Below are 25,327 nucleotides of genomic sequence, written 5' to 3' on the forward strand. Positions count from 1 at the left end.
GATATAAAAGTAAAGTTGGAAGAGGGCAGGGGAAAGAGAAATGCTGATCCTTAGAATCTATGATGTTAAATTCAGGGGGAGATGAGAGGAGAGGGAGAGGAGAGGGAGAGGAGAGGAGGGAGGAGAGACAGAGGGGAGACCGAGGGGAGAAGGAGGGGAGCGGGGGAGGGAAGAGGAGAGGAGAGAAAGGTAAATGATAAAACATAGTTTCAAATAAATAAAACTGCCCAGCTGGTGTGGCTCAGTAGCTGAGCATTGACCTATGAACCAGGAGGTCATGGTTTGATTCGAGGTCATGGTTTGATTCCCGGTCAGGGCACATGCCCTGGTTTCTGGCTCCATCCCCAGTAGGGGGCATGCAGGAGGCAGCTGATCAATGATTCTCTCTCATCATTGATGTTTCTATTTCTCTCTCTCCCTCTTTCTTCCTCTCTCTGAAAACCAATAAAAACATTAAAAAAAATAAAACCCATAAGTAGTCCTTAAACTCAATTTTAGATAAATTTCAAATGAGTCCATCAATTTTGTACTAATATATTTTTAAAGATGTATCTTTGACTAAGAGGACTTTGAACTCCTTTCCGGTTTATAAAATCACTCTACAATAAAGTGAAGATTTTATGGGAACTGCAATTGCCAAAAGAGAAGAAACAGGGGTAGAAAATGTTGGAGCCCATCACTGGGAGCATTAAAGGGAGAAGAGATTCTGTAGCACTTCCAGTCCACAGCCTGACAACATAGCGAGACGTGGCTAAAACAACCACTCCAGCAATGACTTAGAAAATGACTTCAGATACTTTTCTCTCGTTTCTTTTATTTACTCTCCTTCTCCTCATTGTGGCTGTGTGTAGCTCTCTCCCCCTTTCATTCCCTCTTTTCTATCATCTCACTACTCCACCCCTTCTCCCTGTTAACTGTCAAAAATACCAAAAAAGGCAGTATTTCCAATATTTTTAAATCACTGAATAAAATCTGATATAAAATGTACATTACCCTTTTTTTTACGATAAGATGATCTGAATTTTCCATCTCTTTCCGAAAACAATACTACCAAACATTTTTTAAAAAATCAAACTGCTTATTAATTACATGTGGACCTCTGTTTTTTCTTTTTCCTGTGGGGTCAGAATGGAAGTTCCTTACCTTGATTCCTGTCCTTCTGCAAGATTCCTTATGAGATGACTCGTTTTTCATATAAAAAAACTGGTACTTCACAAACATACTTCGGGTGCAATAGCACTTTGTACCAATCAGCGTTCTACCACCCTCCATCCCATTCTCATTTTAACAATTAATACACCTGATTCATAAAGAAGGAAGTAACTAAAAAACCAGCCTCCAACAGGAAGGTCCATGAAGAGTTCATTTCCCTCTCACTGTTGGAACAGGACCAGGTGTGGCTGGCATGAGAGTGTAGGATCAGAAGGAAGACAACAGCTGGTTTAATCATACCACGTAAGGCAAAGCTAAACAGAAGCTCCAAGGAGAGTGGTGGACTCCCCTGCGAGCTCTACTCATCCCTACATCCCCAACACCAAGCACACGGGAGGCATTCTAATACCCATGTTTTAAACTGAGAACTAGCAAAAATCAAATTCAATACCTTGATTCCCGAATTCCTGTGGGACATCCGGGTTTTCAATTATCTAGTAAGGGAGACACATACAGGACAATTAGTAGATTCAGGCAAGAAAAATCCGGACTTAAACAATGGAAAATTCTTAGAAACAAGATGTCGTTTTGAGTGCTCTGGGCTCAGCTAACTCACCTAAGCTCACCCTCCAGGTGTTGATAGCATGTCATTATTCATGGTATTTAGGAAAACATATGTCTGGAACTGAGCTTATCAATTGCAAAAATAATTCATTCAAGAGTCCATAAACTTCCTGGGAGTTTAAGCCCTGTGATACGCTATCTCATTCCAGGGTGCTGAGCTATGACTGGGGGCAATACCCACCTAAACAGCTGAGTTGCCTTTGCAGGGATAATGATATTTCCCAAGGTCACAGACTACACTCTGATTGGCACCTGGAGAATACAGAGTCTTAGTCATAGAAGGATCTGTTTCTGGACTTCAAAATCCAAGTCCAGAGATGACTGCTGGTCAGAAGTACCAGTTTCCTACTTGATGGGTGGCATATTAATTTCCAACTGTCTGACCAGACCAACCAGTCTAGGCTATTGGTTGGTAGATCCGGAACTATCAAGGTAGAGACATAACCTTGACGGAAGGGAGAATAGGAAGGGGAAGTTATTTACAAATAGTTACACTGACTTCCATTGCAGGGAGAATTCCATGACTGCTGAGCAGAGAATAGGAAATAGGCTCTACAGTTTCCCCAACTCTTAGCACAGGGAGATAGTAAGAGGGCATTTTCATACTAATCACCTACAAGACATATAAATCATCCTATGGCACTGTTTGTTTTTAAACTTGTTATAGGAACATATTTCTAGTATTCTCTGTTCCCTAATTTGCAAGCTCAGCTGCTTCTACACATTCTTTGTGAAATGCTAACCTGTACTGGGAGGTGGCGTGGGATGCAGGCAGACATTAGGTTGAAGGCACAGTTCATATTAGTGCTTTTGGCATTCTAGATTGATTTTCTTTCCATAGCATTTAAGTCTTCCTGATTCTGAGATGGCCTGCAATGTCTTTCCAGTGATGGGCCACGCTGCACACCACATAGCTTCCCCAGGTAATGCTCAGTGTCCCGAGGGAGAACACACAGCCTCCTTGGACCATTCCCTTTAATGGCTTTTTAAAATAACCGTTCTTAGGTGGCAAGACTTAGTCTCTCTAGTAGACATCACAAATGCTCTGAATATTAGCATACTGAGCGCTGAGTCTTTCTGGGACATGAAAACATCTCCAGGGACCGCATGAGTAACAGAAAGGCAATAATAGGAAACATTAATTTTCTACCTAGTTTGGGATCTTGCCTCCGGTTGGAGTGAGTCCAGATGGTCAGTGATGAGCAGGACCAGAAGGCTGATTAGCCACACAGGACAGAGGCAAATAACCCTTGGGTTTTATCCAGCTCTTACCAAATACACCTGTCACCATTCTTACAAAAGAGCAACATGAGCTGTAAGGCTGAGTCATCTGACACCTAATGACCTCCTACTTAAAATTTTAAAATTAAGATTAAATGACTAATATAACTGAAATCACTTTGAAACTACAAAGTTGTATTGAAATATTCCATCTCAAAACATTAAGATATCATTACTCTTCTAATATTTCATCATGTGGCCATTTAGAAAAGATGGAATATGACTGACTATATATGAACATGATAATTCTCAACATCTTGGGTTTATTTCCATTAAAAATACTTTTTTCTCTTAATGTTTTCTATTTATAGATTTGAACTTACTTTAAATTAATATTGTCACACCACTACATTCAAATCCTAGCATACATGAAATTATTTTAACAAAGAGTAAGCTAATATAATAAAAATACTTAAAATTTGCCCTAGCTGATTTGGCTCAGCGTTGGCCTGTGGACTGAAGCGTCCTGGGTTGGATTCCGGTCAAGGGCACATGCCCAGGTTGCTGGCTCAATCCCCAGGAGGGGGCATGTAGGAGGCAGCCAATCAATGATTCTCTCATCATTGATGTTTCTCTCTCTCTTCCTCTTCTTCCCTCTCTGAAATCAATAAAAATATATTTTTAAAAATTTAAAATTAAAACGATTACTTTTTAAATAGAAACTTGGACTTTGGACAGAGAAAACACAAAAGAAAAATATCAATATTAGTTTTTATCTGATTAGTGTTTGTTTTTCTCAACACTGGCTGCCAGAGCTCCTATTAATAACCTGAGCTGGGACTCAGGAGAGCAGGGGTTAGTTCTGGCTCTCTCACTGGCAAGCTCATTAATTTTAGATTTCAATTTCACCTCTTTGGGCTTCATGTCCTCATCTGTTTTTATGAGGAATGAAAAAATTTGACCAGATAATCTCAAAAGTTCCACTCAAGTCCATGATCTTCTAAAAATTACATAGTAATTGAAGTTAAAAGTTAGCAATATTTGAAGTTAAACATAAAATCTTAAATTCTAAAATTAATTTCTGAGATATTTCAGACTATGACTGACATTTCCCATTCTAAAAAAACAATAAAGTGGTCACTTCAGAATACTTTTTGCAGATTTTAGAAGAACTTTAACCTGAGTTCTTACAGAGGCAGATTTAAAAGACAAAACAACACCAATTTTGAAGAGGAATCATCTCCTCATTAATATTCCCGGAAGATAATTTATGCAAGAAGCCAATTACATTTACGTTTTCCCTGGAACACTCATGTTACACAATCTGTTCAAGTTCAGAGCAAAAAGCTCTAGGGTGTTTTGATGACAGAAAGACGACAAGTCCAGCCTCACGCCGCGGTGCCCGCAGGCGAAGGAGACCGCCAGCCACAATTCTTTAGTTAGCGAGAAACCCACAGATACAAACCTCAAAGCGTGGAATTAACTGCTATTAATTTTGAATTTACTTCTGGTATTTGTTAATATGTTATAATACTTTTATATAACATTTTTAATCTGATAAGGTTTTTTTTAAAAAAAAGGATTACAAAAGAAAAGTGAATTTCAAAATAATGACTAAAATAACGACAGAAACTGTAAGGAAAACATTCCCAAAGCTTTGGAGTGAAACAGGCAAATACATATTTAGGAGCTTAATTTATATAAATAAATATTCTTCAAAACCAAGCCAGCCCTTCCATTGTTTCCGTAGGGAGCAGCCCTGGCAGAGTATGGGGGTGGGGAGCTTGTGGGGTGGGGGGATATGTGGGGTGGGGGACACATACATGCGGTTACACACAGAGACACTGGCAAGGCTGTGATGAACGTGTGGATATGGCAAGGCTCACCGTATTCTCCTGCCTTTGTCGTAACTGTAAAGTCAAGTCACTCAGCATCTGACTGAGAGTGGCCCGCACAGCAGTGTTTATACTACGCTGGTGACAGCTACATGTGTATGTCTCAATGCACACCTGGTAAAGAGATAAGACAGCAACATACACACTCCATAGATATCAGTGTATTATCAACATGCTTTGGAATTAACCAGAGAGGATATGAAATTGCTCTTAAACAGAAAGTCAGCCTGATTTAGAACTAGCTATCAGTGAGTCCTACATATATTTTAAATCCTTGAGCATTTATGTTTTAAGCATGTAGGAGAGGCAGCTGAATGATGTTTCTCTCTCACCGATGTTTCTAACTCTTTATCCCTCTTCCTTCCTCTCTGTAAAAAAATCAATATTTTAAAAAAAAGATATGCCCAATAATTCTGTCTGGGACAAACTCAGGTGGCTGGAAATGACCAGGAAAAGCTCCCTTCAGGGCAAAATAGAGCAGAGTTACTAACTCCTGAGTTACCAGGTGTGGGGAGAGGATAACTGAAGCCCTTTCTTCTGCTCTATAAACAAGCCTGACCTTGGGTTAACTCTCTCTCCGTGTTCTCCTGGAAACCTGATAAAGGTGGACATCAGCTGTGTTACTAGGCAGCAGGGCTTATGGTAAAATGTCCCCCTGATTACCAAGCTGTATCTGAATTGGGAAACGAACTTTAAAAATCTTAGTAAGGAGTCACAGGTTTGAGCATCCCTGAGTGGCCCTTGCCATAGCTCATGTCCTCTGAGGGAACTCGGCAAGCTCCGACTAGGGAGGTACAGAGATGTTGGTTCCTATATAAGGTCGACCCTGAACAACACAGGCTTGTACTGCCTGGGTTCATTTACACATGAATTTTTAAAAACTTATGGTATTGATAAATATAGCACAGAGCTGCAAATGTATTTTCTCTTCCCTACGATTTTTATTAAGAACTAGTGGCCCAGTGCACGAAATTCGTGCATGGGGGTGGGGGGTGGGGTGGGGGGTATCACTCAGCCTGGCCTGCACCCTCTCCAATCTGGGACCCCTCGGAGGATGTCTGACTGCCGGCTTAGGCCCAATCCCTGTGGGCCTAAACCGGCAGTCAGACATCCCTCGCAACCCAGGACCACTGGCTCCTAATGGCTCACCTGCCTGCCTGATCACTCTTAACCACTCTGCCTGCCGGCCTGCTCGCCCCCAACTGCCCCCCCTGCTGGCCTTCTCATCCCCAACTGCCCCCACCCTGCCGGCCTGCTCGTCCCCCAACTGCCCCCCTTGCTGGCCTGATAGCCCCCAACTGCCCCGCCCACTGGCCTGATCACCCCCAACTGCCCTCCCCTCCTAGCCTGATTGCCTCTAACCACCTCTGCCCCGCCACCATGGCTCTGTCCGGAAGGTGTCCTGGTCTAATTAGCATATTACCCTTTTATTAGTATAGATATTTTATTTTCTCTAGCTTACTTTATTGTAAGAATACAGTATATAACATTAACATATGTCAATCAGTTGTTTATGTCATTGAGAAGGCTACCAGTCCATGGCAGCCTATTGGTAGTTAAGTTTTGGGGGAGTCAAAAGTTACACCTGAATTACCTATTGCATGAGTGGTGGTGCCCCTATCTCCTGTGTTGTTCAAGGGTCAAATTCAGTTGAAACATGGGGCTCCTAGGCCAAGGTGACTGCACCCACAAGGTGCTCTTATCTTCTTGCTCCTAAGCTGACATCTGAGAGCCAGAGGCTACCCTCAGTATTGGTGTTAGGATGCCTAGGAAAGACAAACACCTGCCATTGACCTGTGTCTGCTCCCTGTCCTATATCCTGCCTAGAGAATATAATGCCAGTTGTGGCCTATTTGTGTCTTGTGGGTCTGTATGTCCAGGGGAACCTGAGGAGGCTCCCTGATGACTGCAGCATGGAGAAATCCCAATTTTGGGGGGTGGGGGGCGGAGAATCTCTCACTTGAAGATGCTTCTGCTCAATGTCATGACTTTTTAGATTTTATTGCCTCTAATTTCTCTGAAAGGTATAGGAATGAGCATAACAATAAATGCATACTTTAAATTGGTCCACTTTTTTTCTCCCTAATGTATGCAATCCTTTCCATTTTACCAAGCATATTTAGTCCTACGAAAAGAAAAAGGGATGTAGTATGCCTAAATTATTTTCCTAGGAATAATTCCAAGATTATCTACAGTGAAAACACTAGGTTCTCACCTAAATGGCAAATTTAATTTGATGATTGATAACTGAGATGGGAGAGAGACGAAATGTTAACCTTTGTTGCTGCAATGCTTAAGCTCGGATTTTCTGTCAGGCCTCTCTGTAATTGCCTTTTCGGTAAAATTAACTAAGTACAAGTAAATATTTTCTAACAGTTACATTTATCTCCTGTTAAATGCTTAATATTCCAAATGAGCATTTAAAACTCAAAAGTATATTTGGAAGTTGGCTTGGATTTATTCATATCATGTGAAAAAAGTAAGAGCAAGTTTCAAAATATTTATTTTTCAAACTACCATTTAGGGCACGTTAACTTCAAACTCATTTTCTCAGATGATCATGGATTGTAATGTACTCGAAGGTACTATTTATACATACTTAGAAAAAAAGGTGTTTTAGTCCTGAAAGGCCTTTATTTCTGCACATGATAAAATAGTTTAAAAGCCTTGAAAATACATCTAAATGAGTGCACTGGTTCACTTTGATGAAACTGAATTCTCTATAGTGTAATTAGGCACTCTGGTACTATTTATACCTCAGAATTCAAGTTTTCTTTAAATCTTATATATTTTCCCAAGAAATATTTATAACTGTTGATCCTTCAGATTGCTAAGCTTAAATTTAAAGAGAAATTTGAAGTCTCAGAAGCATTAAAGATGAAAGAGTAGCTATTTTGAAAGCTGAACTACATACTTTATATCAATATAAACACAATTCTACTGAATACTAAGAGCCATACCCACTATAAAACCTTCCTTAAAAAATTATATCAGTCACTTTAAACCAGTGAAAGAAAGCACACAGGAGGACCTGGATTTTAAGTAACACAAACAGCACTGTATGCAGAAGACTTCCCAGATACCAAATGTATTTCTTCAACTTTTAATGTCACCACCGTTTTCAGTGTTTAGAGGTATAACAGTGGAAATGACTTACTGCAGGAGGCATTTTATTAAGGGAAGAGGTAAGCATATTTACTCTGCTTTTTTAGAAAAAGGATTAATCAAAGAAGCTCATTCTGCCCACGTTGGGATTATAAATACTCATGTGACCAAAGGGTATCTTTTTAAATGTAAAAATGAGCATGTGTATGATAACTTGCTATCTTTAGATGCCCAGGAAGAAATGCTTTCAGCTATCCTGACATCTTCTAAAGAAAAGTTTCTTACATTTGCTATAATAATAATAATAAATTGGTAAAGTGGTAAGATTCATAGAACTAGGGTTTCCATGATAAACCTGACCACTATATTAAAAGCCAATGAGTTTTCACATTGTGAATGGGTTTTTTGTGTGTTTTTTCTACTATGGGGCAGTGCTAAAATGAGCACATTGAATCAGGGAAGCTAAGAGAATACCAAGTCCAAATGCAGGCTGAGTTTCTGAAAAAGGGCTCATCAATTTCCTCTCTTTGTATCTCCAATGTCACTTCTACGTCCCATGCCCTTTGCTTTCGTAGTGTAGGATTGACGCTTAAAAAGCCTCAGTTCTGGACCTCTGCCAGAGGCTCAAGGGACCAAGTCCAATACCTTGTGAAAAGCCACAGGCCCCTGATCACCAGGGAACGCACGAAGACACAGGGCAGTGAGGAGTTTCATAATGGACATTTTGATCATTTCATGCAATTGTGGACATCCAGGTTTACGGCATGCTAAACACAACTGAGAGCAAAAACAAACTGTTAGTGAAGCAAATTAAACCCCGACAGCAGAAGGAAAAACAAAACAAAACAAAACAAAAACAAAAACAAAGCCAAGTCTGCAAGCCATATATAGCAATACGAGTTTTATGTCATTGAGTAAGTAGACTGATAAATAACAGTACTAGGTTAAACCCGGGGTGGACTCACTATGATTAAATATGAAGCAGCAGAGTGGAATGTAGCAGATATTCAACATTGGCCAAAGTGATAAGTTTTTAAAAAGCTTCCACAATAGAAATTTGCTTAACTTTGCAAAATGCATATGAGCTTCACTATGTTGAATTGTGCACTTACCTTCTCTTTCCTATCTGAAGGATTAGTGGTGCAGCTTTGTCAAAACAGTGCGTGGTACTGAGTAAGAAGTCCCATTAAAGAGAAGAGCTAGCAGGTTTCCAATTGGAAAATTTTTATGGAGATAAAAATAACTTATGGTGATACAAATAAAAGGATCAGAGATTAAACGGCAAGAAAGCAGAAGAACTGTCTTTTATGCAGGGAAGACTATGAGTGCTTGTTGATCATGTTAGAAACTAAGAAAATTTTGATTAACACTACAAGTCTAAACTCCGTTGAATCACATGGACAAGTCAGTGACCAGGCTGTTTCCAGCTGAATGGCAATAACAAGTAGGGGTGAAACAGGAGCACCTCAATAAACGCGTCCTGCTGATGCAAACCCACAGGCACACACACGTACACACACAGGGTGAACTGAAAGTCTGATCACCATGCTTGAGTAGGAATTTTGCTGGTTTTCCTTTTGGATCTCAGTTAAAAGGAACCTCTTAACATGCCCAGGCATACATGGACAACTCTGTTACTTCCCTCTTCCTCTTCCTCATTCTTCTTGGCTTAGCTGCCATGTTCAAATGGATTCAGATACCTCAGCCCATCCATCCCTGCACCTTCTCAGGCAGAGCCTTCTGCTTGGTCTACAAGGATCCACTGAACTCTAGCCTCTGCCCTCTGAGCCAGCCCAAAGGAAGTAGAGAGGAACTCTGCATTGCTCCGTGTCTTCTAATTCTAAGTTCTTCAAGAGCCATGCAAGTCAGAGAATTAAAGGCAAGTGTGGAAATTCCTTGCACAACAAACTAGTTTGCTCAAAGCCCATCTGGCAATAAGTTGCCAAAGAACAGAAACCTCAGAGGAGTCCAAACAGAGTCAGTACAGAGACTTACCCACAAAGAAGAAACTGTTTCCAGAAGGAAAAGTGGAGAAAGCAGTCTTTTAAAATGGGATTTCTTTACTCCAATGGCCTCAGCTGGTTTGAGACAATGGTTTGGGCTCCTTTGGCCATTTCTCTTGCCAGGAGGTAGGGTTACTCCCCCCAGCCTCATAAGAACATAGCAAATAAGATGCTTCAAAGAGAAATGGATCAGGTCACCTGTGTCATATCTGGAGACTATCTGCTCCTTAATTGTAGAATACTTTATTTGAAGTCTATCTCAGAAATAGACTTAGAAAAGGTACCACTGAACATTTCAAGGGTAGTAAGTCAGCTCAATTAAAAAAATACTTTAATGACAACCAGAATCATTACATTGAAATCTCTGGAGGCAGATCTTGGGCTTCAATGTTTTTGAAGGTCCCTGGGGTAACAAGTGGAACTAAACTACACTCCAAATCCTGTGATGGTAACAATGCTCAGAAAAGATAAACTGTGTATCAATATGTAAAGATACTCAAGAAAGTGGCATATGACTAATGGTCACTTGAATCCATGGTCTCACAAAGAAGGTGAAATTCATCAATACTTCTGCTTCACCTGTAAAAAGACCATAGAGCCATTATCGAATTAAATGCCTTGGTAAAGGTCTCAGGTGGGTAAGACTCCTAAGATTTTCAGTTGGTTGCCAATATTATTATGGCAAGATCCTACTTCTAAGACGAAGGTTACCAGAAAGCTATACTGCATAGTGGTCAACAGCACATATTTGCATATAAAGAGTCTGGATTTGAATGTCTAGCTAAAGAACCTCAGACAAGCAAATGAACTTCACTTTCCCTGGGATTCTTTATCTAGCTTGGTTGTGGTAAAGATTAAAAGAGAATGTATGGGAAATGCTACTACTGACATGCCCTAAGGACTCAACTATTATTAGCAAATATTACTAACCAGTGTTTTGGAATTGAAGGATGGAGAGTTGATAGATGGAAGTGAAAGAAGGTCCCTGAAAGTAAGAATCTTAAATAAAACAATAATCTTTGGGACAAACTCTGCTTGAACCTGACAGCATGCCACAGAATCAGAGACTAGAAGTTTCCAGTGAGTCAATAAGATCAAGCCAGAAAATACACATTTATGAACTCAGATAAATACACATTTTACTCACTGAGAAAATGCCATAAAGGAGCTTTCAGCAGGCGTGTTTTTCCCAGTGAAACATCATTAACCATCTTCAAATTAACTTCATAGACATTCTGGTTTGGGCACCACCTCTCTCTTTAACCCCAGGACCTGGGCAATGTTATTTCCACAGCTTTTCCTATTAAGTTAGCTAACCTGGAAAACTCAACATTATCTGCTAATTTGACCATAGCAAGAGAAATCTTGGGCCCAGCTTTCAATCAATAAAGAGAAGAATTATGTATCCATATAGAGTTTTAGAAATGATAATTCATAAAACTGAATAGAAAACACATGTTGGATATTTCATAATTGTCCATTTCTAAATTTGGTGATATTTCTAATTCCTTCTGTATCGTGGAAACCCTGTACTGAAAAAACTTTCTTTACTGCAGTTTAATTAAGCAAGTTAAGTTAGACACACAAAGGTGCCACCTTCCTATTTACATTTTAAATGCTTAACAATCCTTACAAAGTTTCAGCAGTGCCTTGGGGAAATAGCCTCATTTTCATACTTAGGTACACATCCCATTTCCTGATCCACAGGTTTCAGGATAAGCACTATCTTTGAGTAATGGTCACCAGAGTATGAAAGAAAAGAATGTTCCCAACATTTCCATAGCTGTTTTAATGGTTTATTTGAAAGCATTTTTATAACTTATTTCCCTAGCTATATCAAACATGACAAGAGAAGAAAATATCACTTTTTTCCTTTAAGTTAAAGACTTATCCTTTTTTAAAAATATTTTTTTTTATTGATTTCATAGAGGAAGAGAGAGAGAAATTATCATTAATGAGAGAGAATCATTGATTGGCTGCCTCCTGCACGCCCTACACTAGGGATCAAGCCTGCAACCCGGGCCCGTGCCCTGATAGGGAATAGAACCGTGACCTCCTGATTCATACGTTGACGCTCAACCACTGAGTCACACCAGCTGGGCAAGACTTATCTTTATGGAAAGTTCAGATACAACCAAGAAAGCTTCCTGGAGCTAAGTGGTAGTTAGGCTGAAATGTTCTGCTTTGAAAATAGAGATGCAGATTTTCAAAGGCTAAGTTAGCAGGTGAAAAGCACTTGAGTGCTTACAAAAATCATTGGGTATTAGTAAGTCTACAGAGCACTATTATTTTTGCATACTGTGTGTGGCAGTATAAGTCTCTTTTGTAATCCCCCCATTTTGGGGATGAAAAAGCATTTCTTAAATGATTGCCATAGTGAAAACCAAAAGACTGTAAGCTATTTTGCAAATTAAAAAAAAAACACACCCATAAAATGAAGGCCTTTAAGAAAGATGTGTATTTCTATCTCATGTATCTGAAGTAAACAATGATTTCAGATGATTCCACTATTATCCTTTCTAAAATTACCTATATATTATTCATTTGATAATCTAATATTTATAACTACTGATCTATATACTTACATTTATAAGTTGTTGCTATGTTTTCCTATAAATAGATCTACTCTGCTCTTTTTATGCCAGGTTACCTAAATATGGATTGAGTGGGGGCATTTCCCCTCTTTTTTAAAGGCTGACCCTGTGTCCTATTGGTGAAAACACATATTCAGATGGAACAGTAGGGTAACTCTGTAGCAGATTCAACTGTGAAAGCATTTAGGAAATATGTTTGAGCCATAGTTGGGTAGCTCAATTGGTTAGAGCCTCATCCTGATATGCCAAGGTTGGAGGTTCAATCTCTGGTCAGGGCACGTACAAGAAGCATAATCTTAAGTGTAGTACAATACAGAGACATCTGTAATACTATCAACAATAAAAAATATAAAAAATAAAGTGATAGATGTAAGGATTAGATTTTGTAGTAGCTTTTGGTTAAATCAAATATTCTACATAACATGAAATATAAACCTTTTGTAAAGAGGCTATCATTAGATGTTAGCATGCATATTCTCTAGGAGATTTCTTTAGGTTCTATTAGAATGCAAAAACAATAAACAGATATCTGAAATAAATAAAATAAAAGTAAAGGGGAATCTAAAATAGTCAAATTCTGAAAAACAGAGTAGAGTCGTGCTGCCAAGGGCCGGAAGGAGGGATAAATAGAGAAGAACTACTATTCAATGGGTATAAAGTTTCAGTCATATAAGATGAATAAGTTGTGGAGATCTGCTCTAGATCATTGTGCTTATAGTTAACACTAGAGGCCCGATGCACAAAATTCCTACAAGAGTAGGCCTTCCTTCCCCTGGCTGCTGGCACCCGCTTCTCTCTGGCACATGGGACCCGAGCTTCCCTCGCAGCCCCAGCTTCATCTGGAAGGTTTTCCAGTCTAATTAGCATATTATACTTTTATTATTATAGATTACTGTATTGTACTACACTTAAGATTATGTTAAGAGGGCAGATCTCATCCTAAGTGTTCTTACCACATTAGAAAAGAATGAACCTGCCAATAATGAGCACTCACAGGTAGCTCTCAAAATTCAGTTTAAAAAAATATTGACAGCTATTCTCTTTCTTTACCTGTATGGAGTAAAACATATAAATGTGTGAAAGAAAAGTGTTCTTTCCAACCATATAAATACACATTTGAGAACTGATTTATATTGTAGTGAGAGGTCAGCTAATTATCTGCTTCTTTTTATTTTGATAGACTCACAAAAATGTCCTGTGTGCTCAAAAATAATTTTCTCTTAATTTTCACCCTTTAATGGCACACAATACTGTAAAAGCCCATAAATCAGCCAATACAAATACTACCCATGACAATGTTACCTGGGTGAGGTGATGGATATGTTAATTAGCTTGGTTGTTGTGATTATTTCACAATATATACATATATCAAAACACCGAGTTGTACAGCTTAAATATATACATTTATTTGTCAATTATACCTCAACAATGATGAGAAAAATGATGAAAAAAGAAAACATGTCCAAAGTGTTTAGCAACTACCTAGTATACCCAATAAACGGTAATCATTATTATAAAAACAAAAACCCATGAGCACTGATAGGCTTTCGTTTTCTCCGTAATTTAAGAATTCGGAATATCAATGCCTCATTAAGGTCTGAAGGTGTACGCTTGTCAAAACATACAAATCCTGAAGATATTCTTTTCAAGAAATGGAAAGAAAATTATTCTAAGTACAGCTCTGGAATAACGAGGTCTCCAAAAGCCAAAGGTTTATGCCAGACAGTCAAAAGGCCCGGTTTCCTATGGGCACACTCATGGGAGTGCTGGAAGGTACTGATTGCTCCAGGCTGCAGTACAGATCAATACAGACAGAAAAGAGAAGGCTTTCCAGTGACAGCTACAAAATATACTCATCGGGGATTAGGAGACAGGAATAGAATTTAATCAATAAACATCTCTCTAAATCAAATACCTGGTTTCTTAAAAAAAAAAACATTTGAAGAAAAATCAAATGCTTTTCAATTGAGCTTAGGAAAAACAGACTAAGAATGCATTCTGAGTGAGGCAAGGTGGGGAGAACCAGTACTGTTATTTCTATGGTTAAAGACTCAAGTTAAGCAAATCAAAGCATGCAAAGCACCAGGACTTAGGACGATGGACCACCGAGCCTACTTCTCACAGATCCAATCCTTAGTGGAAGTTCCCCAGGGTCATGACCAGAGAAGGCCTTGCCCCACTGCTGGGCTCCCTCTACCCCAGTATGGATGCCAGCTGGGGTGAAGCAGCAGTGAGCAAGCAGCACAAGCGCAAGCAGCACCCGAGGGCTGGGGCAGCAGCGGGCACTCACCTCCGCGATCTTCAGTACCGCACTCCCGTTCAGGTCAAACGTTGGGGTGTAGGTTATGCAGAGTAAAACCTTTACCAACCAGGAGGTGAGGGAGAAAGGAAGAGAGAGGGGGTTAAAAATCTAGAAAGTGATTTTTATTCCACATGGCTTTTGTGCAGTCCTGTTGATGACTCCTTTGTTCTCTGCTTTATCGAATGTGTTGCTATTGCACTCACTGCTCTCTAATTGGTGGCCACGCATTGTCCAATAAAATAGAGATGAGTACTTTAAAAAGCAGAGGATGCTGCCCTCACCCCCAGGGAAGGACCACTGCAAGGCAAGCCAGAAAAGGCATTCCTCAACAACTCCAGGAAGTCTACCAGTATCTGATAATGAAACTAAATGGTCAGGCTTAGTGCTAGGCACTGTATGTGAATGATCTAGATTGCTTTTATAGTAACTGTCATTATGATTGTCTTTATTTTACTGATAAGGAAACTGATGCTCAGAACAATTGAATAAGATGCCCAAGATTACTCAGGTAACAAGTTGTGGAGCTGAGATTTGAAACCAAGTAATCTGACTCCATTCCCTAAACCCCTTGGCAATACTGTCTCTACTTCTTCCTAGATCCAAGCATCACTCAAATTTTCTGCTCCTGTCCCCCTCCCAGATCCACCTGGGATTAGGAATTCTTGCATGGTTACTTTCCTCTTCCCTCCTGTGATTTCCCTCAGAACGCTGCCTGGGATTTATTTATTAGTCCCACGTTCCCCTCATTCTCCAAGATATATAAGACAGCGAGTCGATGACATTTGCAAGATCTTTAGCGACCATTAAAAATCTCACTCTGTACTTGTAGAGCTATTAGAGAACAGATCCATAAAAGCCTGTGGCATTTTAAGAATTGCTTCTAATTTTGGAGATAAGACGCCAGACTCTCCCCTGTCCATTTGGCTCCTGACGCTGCAACTTTGCTAGCTGGTAGCCTCAGACATAAAAGCGCTGGTGTCTGCTCCTTGCTCCCAAACACAACAGCCAGGCCCTGCCTGCACCTTGTCAGTAGCAGCCTCCTGAGGGTGTTGCCCAGTTCATGGAAGAGCACTGAAGCCTAGCATCGAATACCGCATATACACCTCAGCAGCACACCCAAAGCACCATCGTCAGCTAGGACAAGGACTTTCCTAATCTCCCATTCTGAGTCACCAGCCAGGCCAGTCCTAGATGCAGTCACTCCTTCGGAGAAAGCAAATGCGTGCGCAATTTAAAAAGGAAAAGGGGATTTTTGCCAATTTTAGTCACAAGGTTAGATAAGTTCACTGTGGGTCTGCTCCTCAGTCTTTTAATCCTTAAGATGCCAGATACCCAAGCGTTGACTCCTGATAAAAATCATCTCAATACTATGCCGGCTGGAAGAGAGGGATAATGGAGCAACTGCTTTATGGCCTCATGGGAAAAAGGCTTTCTTTAATTTAAGGACTATCTTTGCGGGGTTGGTGTTTGGTGTGCAAGAAAGCTGTGGGCAGCAGTCACCAGGATCTATCTGGCCTGGGGAGAGGACACATCTAATACCTCTGTATCGGGTGTCCCTTTGTGTGAAACCCTCCTGTCCTTGACTCCTCCTATGCTTGTTCCTCATGTCACTCGTTTGGTTGGTTCTTTCAGGTCTCAATTCAACCTCTATGACACCTCCTTCAGAGCATGTACCAGTCTCATATATGAATGATGCATTTACTTATTTATGATCTTCCCATTAGACTATTACATCCGTTGAGCACCTGAAAGGCCCTCAGGCTTTCTCATACGATGCTTCCTTACTTTCGCTTTCTGCCATTTTGCACAGCTTCCTTTTCCTGTGTTCCCCGCAGCCCCCCATGGTTATGGCAGGTGGGTAGGAAGGTATGAGAAAATGGATGGCTGGTGGAGGTGGTGGTCTGTGAGGGTGGGGAGGTGAGCACTGGGCCAGCTGGGCCTTGGTTTTTTAGGTATTCATGATAAAGACTGACAACTGGCCATTCTTTATAATGTAAACACAATGATGGTTACTACCGTTTCTTAAAGGACTGACGATCGACTTTCTGCCTTCCATCCTGTGTACATTCATACTAAGTACACAAAAGCAAGTTTGAAAAGAAATGTTCAAAAACCCAACCCAGCTCTCTGTGAGCAAGGGCTGCGTTTTGGCGGCAGTGGCTGGAGGCAGTGGGAGCGGTGCCTCTGAGAGTCTTCATGAAGGGTGCCGAGGTGGCGGATTTGGTAATCAAGAGTCTCACGGGAACAGGGGAGGCTCGGCTCCCTCTGCCCAGGGAAGCCAGGGATTGCACAGGGAGGCCTTGCAGCCGGAGTCCACAGCAGACAGGCTCCCTGTACCCACCCGTTGCTGGTTTTATTCAAAACATCTTTGAAGAAAGGCTTTCCCCACCTGATGCCTGGCCACCAATACCAAAAGGCTCACTGAGCCATACGCAAAAACTAAGCACAACAGACAGGAACGAAAGGAAGAGTGAAGCACAGTAAGGAAGCCAGCTCCTTAAAATCACACACAGTTTGTTGTGTTGGTAGCAGAGCAGGTTTTAATTATAGCTCTGACAGTGCCCTGTTCCCCCGTGGCTCACAAGATATACAAAGGACACCCGTGTCTAGCAAGGATGATGAGGCAGACAGAAATGACTCACCCAAAGAAGTGCTAAGTGGAGAAACAGGTGATGTGCCCAATGCCTAGGAAGCATTAATTCAGCAAATTAAAACACAGAGTGAGTGAAAGGAAACTCAGAGCCACAGCAAATTAATTTAAAGTGTCTGACTTCCACTGCATAATGAGAGGGCAAAATTTTTAAATTCACATTCTGAGCATGCTGGCCTCGAGGAAAACAGGAACATCTAAATATCGAGGGCAACTCCATTAAAAATACAGCCCTCACGGGGTCACGGAAGCATACTGACTACATTATCACTGAACAGCAGGAACTTGAGGGATAGATAGGCAGCGTCTTGCATTCTAGCTGGAGGGCACTGCCTCTATAAATGATCTAAGAGGATAGGAAAAAAAGGCTTAAGCCCTGGCTGGTGTGAGTCAGTGGTTACAGCATTGGCCTGTGCCCCAAAGGGTCATGGGTTCAATTCCAGTCAAGGGCACATACCTGGGTTGCAGGTCCAATCCCTGGATCTGATCTGGGAGCGTGTGTGTGGGAGGCAACCAGTCGATGTGTCTCTCTCACATTGATGTATGTTTCTTTCTCTCTCTCTCTCTCTCTCTCTCCCTCCCTCCCTCCCTCCCTCTTTCTCTCCCTCCTTCCCTCCCTCCCTCCCTCTCTCCATCCCTCCTACTCTCCCTTCCTCTTCCTCTCTCTCTAAAAATCAATGATAAAATATCCTTGGGTGAGGATTTAAATAAAGAAAGGCTCAGTCTTCCATGAAAAGAGGAAAATCATTACAAAGGCTACAAAATTCCCAATCAACTCTGCAATTTAAAATGTGTACAGAAACCCCGGATTAAAAAAAAAAAAAAAAAAAAAAAAAAAAGCCTGGAAAGGAGAAAGTAAAGCTGACCTATTTTAAGAACTGGCACAAGTGAAAAGGATCTGGCAATTCAGAGATGCCCAAGAGAAGCCATAAAATGCTTCACTTAAGTGAAAAGGGATTCATGTATAGGAAAGAAACATACTATATAGAGGGCTCCGTACTATCCAAGGTTTCAGGCATCCACCAGGGCCTTGACACGTATCTCCCACATATACGTGGTGGTGGGGACTACTGCATATATTAACGCTGAAGGTTAGAAGACATCATAACTGGAGGAGAGACTTTGCAGATGAGATGACATATGAGCAAAGCACTGATGCAGGAGAGAAAAGGGAGAGGGATATGTACCGAGCACAGGAAATGCCATGAATAAGGGCATGGAAGTATGAGGTAGAGGCTAGAGATGATGCTAGAAAGTAGGTTGGAACCTTATTGTACTTCAATTTAAATGCCCTATGTTAAATGTCCTGCATGTATTATTTTAGGGTTGGTCAGGCCAACAAATCACATCAAAAACTAATTGTACTAAGGCAAAAGGGAAATTGAAGTGATAAAGCAGACACTTAATAAGATGTCAGTGAACTTAAAGACAGGTTACAGTCATTCCAATGGCTATGGACTGACTGGGGTGCATTTGGTAAAGGGATGCAGTGAATTCCCAACATAGAAGGCAAACATCTCTTTATTTAAAACCTGGGTATCATCCTACCACTGTTCTTCCCTCATACTCCCTCATGTCTGATCAGTCTGCTAAAATCTCTCCTGCTTCCTCCATTCCCAGAGCTTTATATTAGATATTAATGAAGTAACATATTTTGAAGAACAGTGATATCCCTTATTCAAAATGCTTAATGCAGGCAATACTGCTACAGATGTGACAATTACAGAACTGGCAGAAAATGTAAAAGGCTTTTTTCTACAGAACTTATTTGGAGCCGTTTAGATATAACCTAAATCTGTGTGTCCTCTTCACCCCCATTAGATTCATAGGCTTCTTAGTGGTAAGGCCTGACTTCCTGATGCCCACCTGTTTACAGCACCGTGCCAGGCCCTGGGAGGCATGGTGAGTCCTGGCCCAGGCTCAATCCCTCCTATGCACGGTCCACAGGAGAACCAACCTCAGAGAGCGTCAGTGGTCAGTGAGACTGCGCACCTATGTGCTTAATCATTATTGGAAAATGTGTAGACAATGTGGTAAGACAGCCCCGCTGTATAGAAGAAAACTGTCCTGGGAATCTGAATGTCACATCCAGGTGGTATAAGTGTCTAAAGGCAATTTTTGCAACCACGCACTGAAGTGTCAGGTGACTCGGTGAGGGCAACCGGAATTTAGTAAGCCTCCTTTCAGATGGCCAACCATCTGGCAGGACCTCACTCTGGAGAGTGACAAACTACCTCTGCTCACCAGAGGGCATCTCCCATGAGACTTATGGAACATTCTCTCTGCCTGACATCTGTTCTGCTCTGAACCTGTCTTTGGCACGTAACATAGTAAACGGCAGCTTGCCTAAGATTTATGTTTCAAAGACCTCGTTTCTGCTAAAGGACCATTTTCCAGAGTCGGCAACTGCTTGTCTACTTTATGTCTACCTGTGTTCTGCATTCCTTGGGCTCCCCTTCATTTATGCAACAAATATTTATTGAGGAGTTACCAAGGGTCAGATCTAGCACGAGGTGTTGGGCAGACAGTGACCAAAAAAAAAAAGACAACCTGATCGCTGATCTTGCAGGGCTAACATCTGGTTTTGAAGACAGTCATAAGTTAAGGAATTATAATAAGTTGCTATGAGCATTATGGTTGGAAAAATACACTGTATTCTGGGAAAGCTTAGCAGGGTCCAACACAATGCAGTCTTTATCTTTTCATGAAAGTCTAAACTTAATATGTTGGAACATATAATTAACAAATTAAACTTGGGGAAATAGTCAAGAAGCAAGCTGATTTGGGGGAGACAACCTACGCAAAGGCACATCGAGGACATGGGGGCACACGGAATGAGCAAGGAATTCTTCTTTTCCTCTTTCTTAAACTATTAAAATAATTTTTATTTATATATGAGTGCTTCTTGAGGTGATTGTAGTTTCATTTTTCCAAACACCAAATGATATTTGTAAGTCAAACCAAACAAAATAATCTACCAGAGCTCAAAAGGGTATCTAAGAATCGGAGTCCAGCCCACCGAAGGCCCGTCTTTCCTGGAGCAAGGAGAGAGCAGACTCTCTTGAAATCCTCAGTGCCAGGTGCACTTCAGACCCCAGCTCTAGTTCTGGCTGATACTTTAGCTTTGCTGCTTAATGCATATCCCCTTCTGCTCCCTGATATGTATTGGCTGGAAACTTCCTCAAATGGAAAGTAATCGCATCTTTCTTCTCTTTAGAAACATTCTGGTTCTTTTTTTTACTTGATCAAATTCAGCAGAAACCGAGGCAGAAAATGCAGTGACACGCCCTGAATACTGAGACACCACCTGCCTTTCTCTAGGAGGTATACATCATTATCATTTACAGTTTACAGCTTAGAACATTAAGGCACAGATAAATTAAAAAACTTTCCTGTGTTCACCAAGCATTCTAGCTCCAGAAGCTCTGTTTTTACCACTCTGCTACCAAATATTTTGAAAAGCAGAAAAAGTAACAAGAAATTCTAAAACGACAGCGTGCAATGATTGTTTGTTAGGACAGTTTCATCATGCCATTCTGCTACTCTTGCAGACACACTTGGCCACTTAAAGGTTTCTCAGTTAATTCCTATCTAAACGTGTTTCTCATTACGTTTCATTATTTTTCAGAAGCCATATTACTCACACTGACCTTGCAGTTAACTCAAACACAAGTCTAGAAAGTTTTCTTCTCCACCTACCCAATACCACACACCCAAAGACCAGGTCAACTCCTAGGGTTGCCACAAAGCCTCTCCAGAAATATTTAAATGGTTGAAAAAGCAAATCTGCTACCAACAACTGTGTAAGTCCTGCCAAGCAACTGAACCATTCCAACTTCAATTTTCCTATAAAAAGAAGGATCTGATGATGTTTGAGGTTACTTCAATTCTAAAGTCCAAATCCATGTTGTTCTTTCTCAGTTTTGAACTCACACAGATATTTATCTATAATCACAACTTGAGTTTTTGTTTCCGTTTATCCTGGTGGCCACTGAAAACTACCACATGTGTTTTCTTCTCCTCTCCATTAGTCAATAACTGAAGTAATAAGCAACTAGTAAGCCATATGCCAGATGCTCTGCCAGGCACCAAAGGGATACAAACAATACTGACAGGACGTAATTAGTTTTCGCTTAGTACCTAGTGAAATTTTGTAGTCATGCCTGAATCAAGAGTTTAGGGCTAACTAGTTGGAGAGATTATATCATGACGTTCCCCCTGAATAGGCCACGGTAGTCCACTAGGTCTCCCCTAACCTCACACCTCTCCAAATCCATTAAAATTCTTTTCTCCTGAGAAAAGTGCAGTAAAAAAAGGGCAGGAGATGGCAGAGGAGATGTGTCAGCTGCCTCTTGCTGGGGGAAAATAAACCAGACTGCGATTCTCATGTGATAAGGGATTGTGGCAGACTGCCAGTTCTCTCTCAGCACTATCCTCTTCTTTTTGAAGAAGAGAACTCTGGGCACACGCTGCCCAAAATAAAGACTACACTTCCCAGCCTTCCTTACAACTGAGTGTTGCCATATGACCAAGTCTGGCCAATGGGATGTGAGCAGAAATGTCCTGCCTATCCTTCCTTCTGCCAGTTGGCTGGAATGTGGACGTGATGACTGAGGATGGGGGGCCATCATGGACAATGAGGTGGGGAAACAAAATCCAAGAAACAAACATCTCTGATAATGTGGTTCAGCCAATACTAACCTAAATTTATGCAAAAGAAAAATAAACTTCTGCCTTGTTTCAGAGGAAATAAATCCTAACTAATACAGTAATTCTTCCTTCACTTTCTCCAATCCCAATCTTCTTGCTTGATTCTTTCTAATACTTTAGATCTATTTGCTTTAAGTATTACCTCTTAAGAATAGACTTCTCTGTTCTTCTCATCTGCCCACCCTCAGACCTTACTATAAATACACTTACAGTTTTCCTAGATTTTTCATTCATTGTATCTGTCACAGTTTATGTGTATTTAAGTATTTCATTGATTTCTTTATCACTGGCCTTCAGACAAAGACTCTGTTTTTGTTTCCTTCTAGTTTCATTTTCATTGCCATGGGATCATCTGTGCCTAGCATGGAGGAAGCAATAGATATTCGTTGACAACAGAATTGAAAAAATTGAGGATCTCCCCCGCTCTTCTTGGAACTCTAACACATCCACAGTAAATATAGAAAGCCTCTGCATCTCTGCTTGCTTAACAAAAACCATGGGGGAAAGGTTTAAAACACTTAGAGTTATTCTCAAATATATTCAAGTGGTATGGCACTTAAAAATAGTGGTGCATAAAAAAAAGAATAGATAATGCGAAAATACCTTTATCTCAAAAAGTAATGCATAAACTACTTAAAGAAAATCACATTTCTAAGTTTTCAATATTTCTTCTTACTTTTTCATATATTTTTATTATCTCTCTAATGCAGTCACACTAAGGGGTAGAGAAGCTTGGGGGGGAAACAGTACAAATTTTATCAATGTGTATACAAAGTAGAAAAAAGTGTCTTCAATTTTGGGAGCAGGAAGAGGGAGGGCTGTTGGGGAACTATTTTCTTAGCAAAACCACCTATTTTAGATGCTTCTGCATTAACCAAAGAAAGAATATGTTTGTAATCATGACATATCAACCTCTAACAATGTGCAACCTCTAATTGCACATTAGAAATTAAACATTTTTCATCAAACACTGGATTGTTCCTTAATACTAGAGATTGCTGTAAATCTTTAACGTGTCTCAATAGACTTAGCTGTAGACTAAGAAGGGATTTCTTCTTGTTATGAGAAGGCAAGACAATTTAGTCATTTTTCACCCTCAAACTTCACCAATGATCATTCCTCCCATAAGACACTCTAGAAGACCAAATGCCCAGAGTTAAGAGGCCAAAATATGAGACTCTGCCATTAAAATATTATTGAGAAGGGATGTAGAAATGGTCCTTCCATTTGGCCTGTTTCTTACTCCCAGACCAAGGCATGGACTGCAAAGCTGGTACATGTAAGACAAGAGTTCTACATGGACACCCTAAAGCTTAGGTCTACCAGTTCTACAGATAGTAAGCTTTTTCTCCATGAATCATTCACCTTTGTATTTTCTGTAGACATCTGGTTGGTTTTGGTACAAAATATGAAAACATGTCAAAATAGTAAACGACATTTTCTTTCTCTTCCCCTAACTTATAATCTCAGTATCTCCCTTCCTCTCCTTCCTGCTCCCTCTCCTTTCTTTTCTCCCTCCCTCCCTCCCTCCCTCCCTCCCTCCCTCCCTCCCTCCCTCCCTCCCTCCCTCCCTCCCTTCCTCCCCCCCTCTCTCTCTCCACACACACACACACACACACACACACACACACACCAGAACCATCAGCTAGTTTGGTGGGAAAATTACTTTGATTCTTTCTTCATATTTGAATCTAGCTAATTGAACTAGTAAATAAATACAATGTTATAATGTCATGGGAGGGTACAGAAAACACACAGTCACTCTAGCTTTGCCCCTTGTTAGCCTGTGACATAACTTTTCTATTCAATCGACTTTAAAATGTCTTTCAGATGAGTAAGAAGGCAATGTAACCCACTCTTTAAGAACACAGGCTTGACCTCAGGCTGAATTACAGCTCAAGTACTGGCTCCATCATTTAACTAGGTGTGTGATCTGAGTATGAATGTCAAGTACTTAGCAGAGTTTCTCATGCATAATAAATGCTAAATAATCAGCTCCTGTCATTTCCCCTTTGAAAACTGTAAATCCTTCCACGAATATTCATTTCTATTACCCAAAGATGCACATAAAATAAGATGTCCAATAACAGAACATTCATCAAATGCGTTCTCAGTATCCCATATCATATCTTGCCTTATCTACAGAGCTGGCCTGCCCTTCCCAGAGAGCATGCTCTCATCTCTGACCCGCTTACAGAGGCAGAAGGCCAGCCGTAATTTCCTGTAGTCTTTAAAGACTCAGCCAGCTGTATCAGTTAATAACCTCACTAAAGGTTATCCATCAGAAAGAAGGGGGGAAACGTCCCAACAGATCTACTATCTGACCCAGCAATTCCACTTTTGAGTATTTATCCAAAGATAATGAAAACACTAATTTGAAAAGATCTCTGCACTCCTATGTTCACTGCAGCATTAGTTACAATAGCCAAGATATGGAAGCAACCTAGGTGTCCACTGATAGACGAATGGATCAAGATGTGGTGTATATACACACAATAGAATATTACACAGCCAGAAAAAAAGAACGAACTCTTGCCATTTGCAACAACATGGATGGACCCAGAGTGTATTATGCTAAGTGAAATAAATCAGACAGATAAAGACAAATACTGTATGATTTTACTTATATATGGAATCAAAATAAACAAAAAATAAAACAAAACAAAAACAGACTCATAGAAACACAGACCTAACTGATGGCTGCCATAGTAGTGAAGGGAGTGGAGAAATGGGTAAAAAAAGGTGAAAGGGAATATAGTCAATAATATGGTGATTAGTTTGCAGGGTGACAGGTGAGTACTAGAATTAGTGGGGAGATCACCTTGTAAGGTATAAAAATGTCTAATCACTATGTTGTACACCTGAAACTAAGATAACTAACGTAGTATTGTGTACCAGCTATGGTTAAATAAAAAAAATACATTTTTCCCAATTCTAATATTGAACTAGTTAAAAATAATAGCATGCAACAAAAGCCCTTATCTTTTTTAAGCATTTTGGAAATCTACTTGTAAAGGATGGCAGCCCAGATTGTTGTTTTTCTTTTCTGACAATGTCTGATTTCTTTCCAG

The 25,327-nt window shown here is 40.4% G+C and overlaps 1 protein-coding gene across 1 annotated transcript in view; it reads right to left on the reverse strand.

Moving 5' to 3' along the window:
• Positions 1-25,327, reverse strand: part of ARFGEF3 (ARFGEF family member 3) — a 128,137-nt gene that overhangs the window by 64,780 nt on the left and 38,030 nt on the right. The window contains exons 5-7 of the mRNA XM_008161981.3: positions 14,885-14,953; positions 4,884-5,006; positions 1,604-1,646 (exon numbers count right to left, since the gene is read on the reverse strand). Coding sequence (XP_008160203.2) covers positions 1,604-1,646; positions 4,884-5,006; positions 14,885-14,953 — 235 coding nt within the window. The remainder of the gene's footprint in view (positions 1-1,603; positions 1,647-4,883; positions 5,007-14,884; positions 14,954-25,327) is intronic.

The sequence above is a fragment of the Eptesicus fuscus genome, chromosome 10 (genome assembly GCF_027574615.1).
Source record: "Eptesicus fuscus isolate TK198812 chromosome 10, DD_ASM_mEF_20220401, whole genome shotgun sequence".
Lineage (NCBI taxonomy): Eukaryota > Metazoa > Chordata > Mammalia > Chiroptera > Vespertilionidae > Eptesicus > Eptesicus fuscus.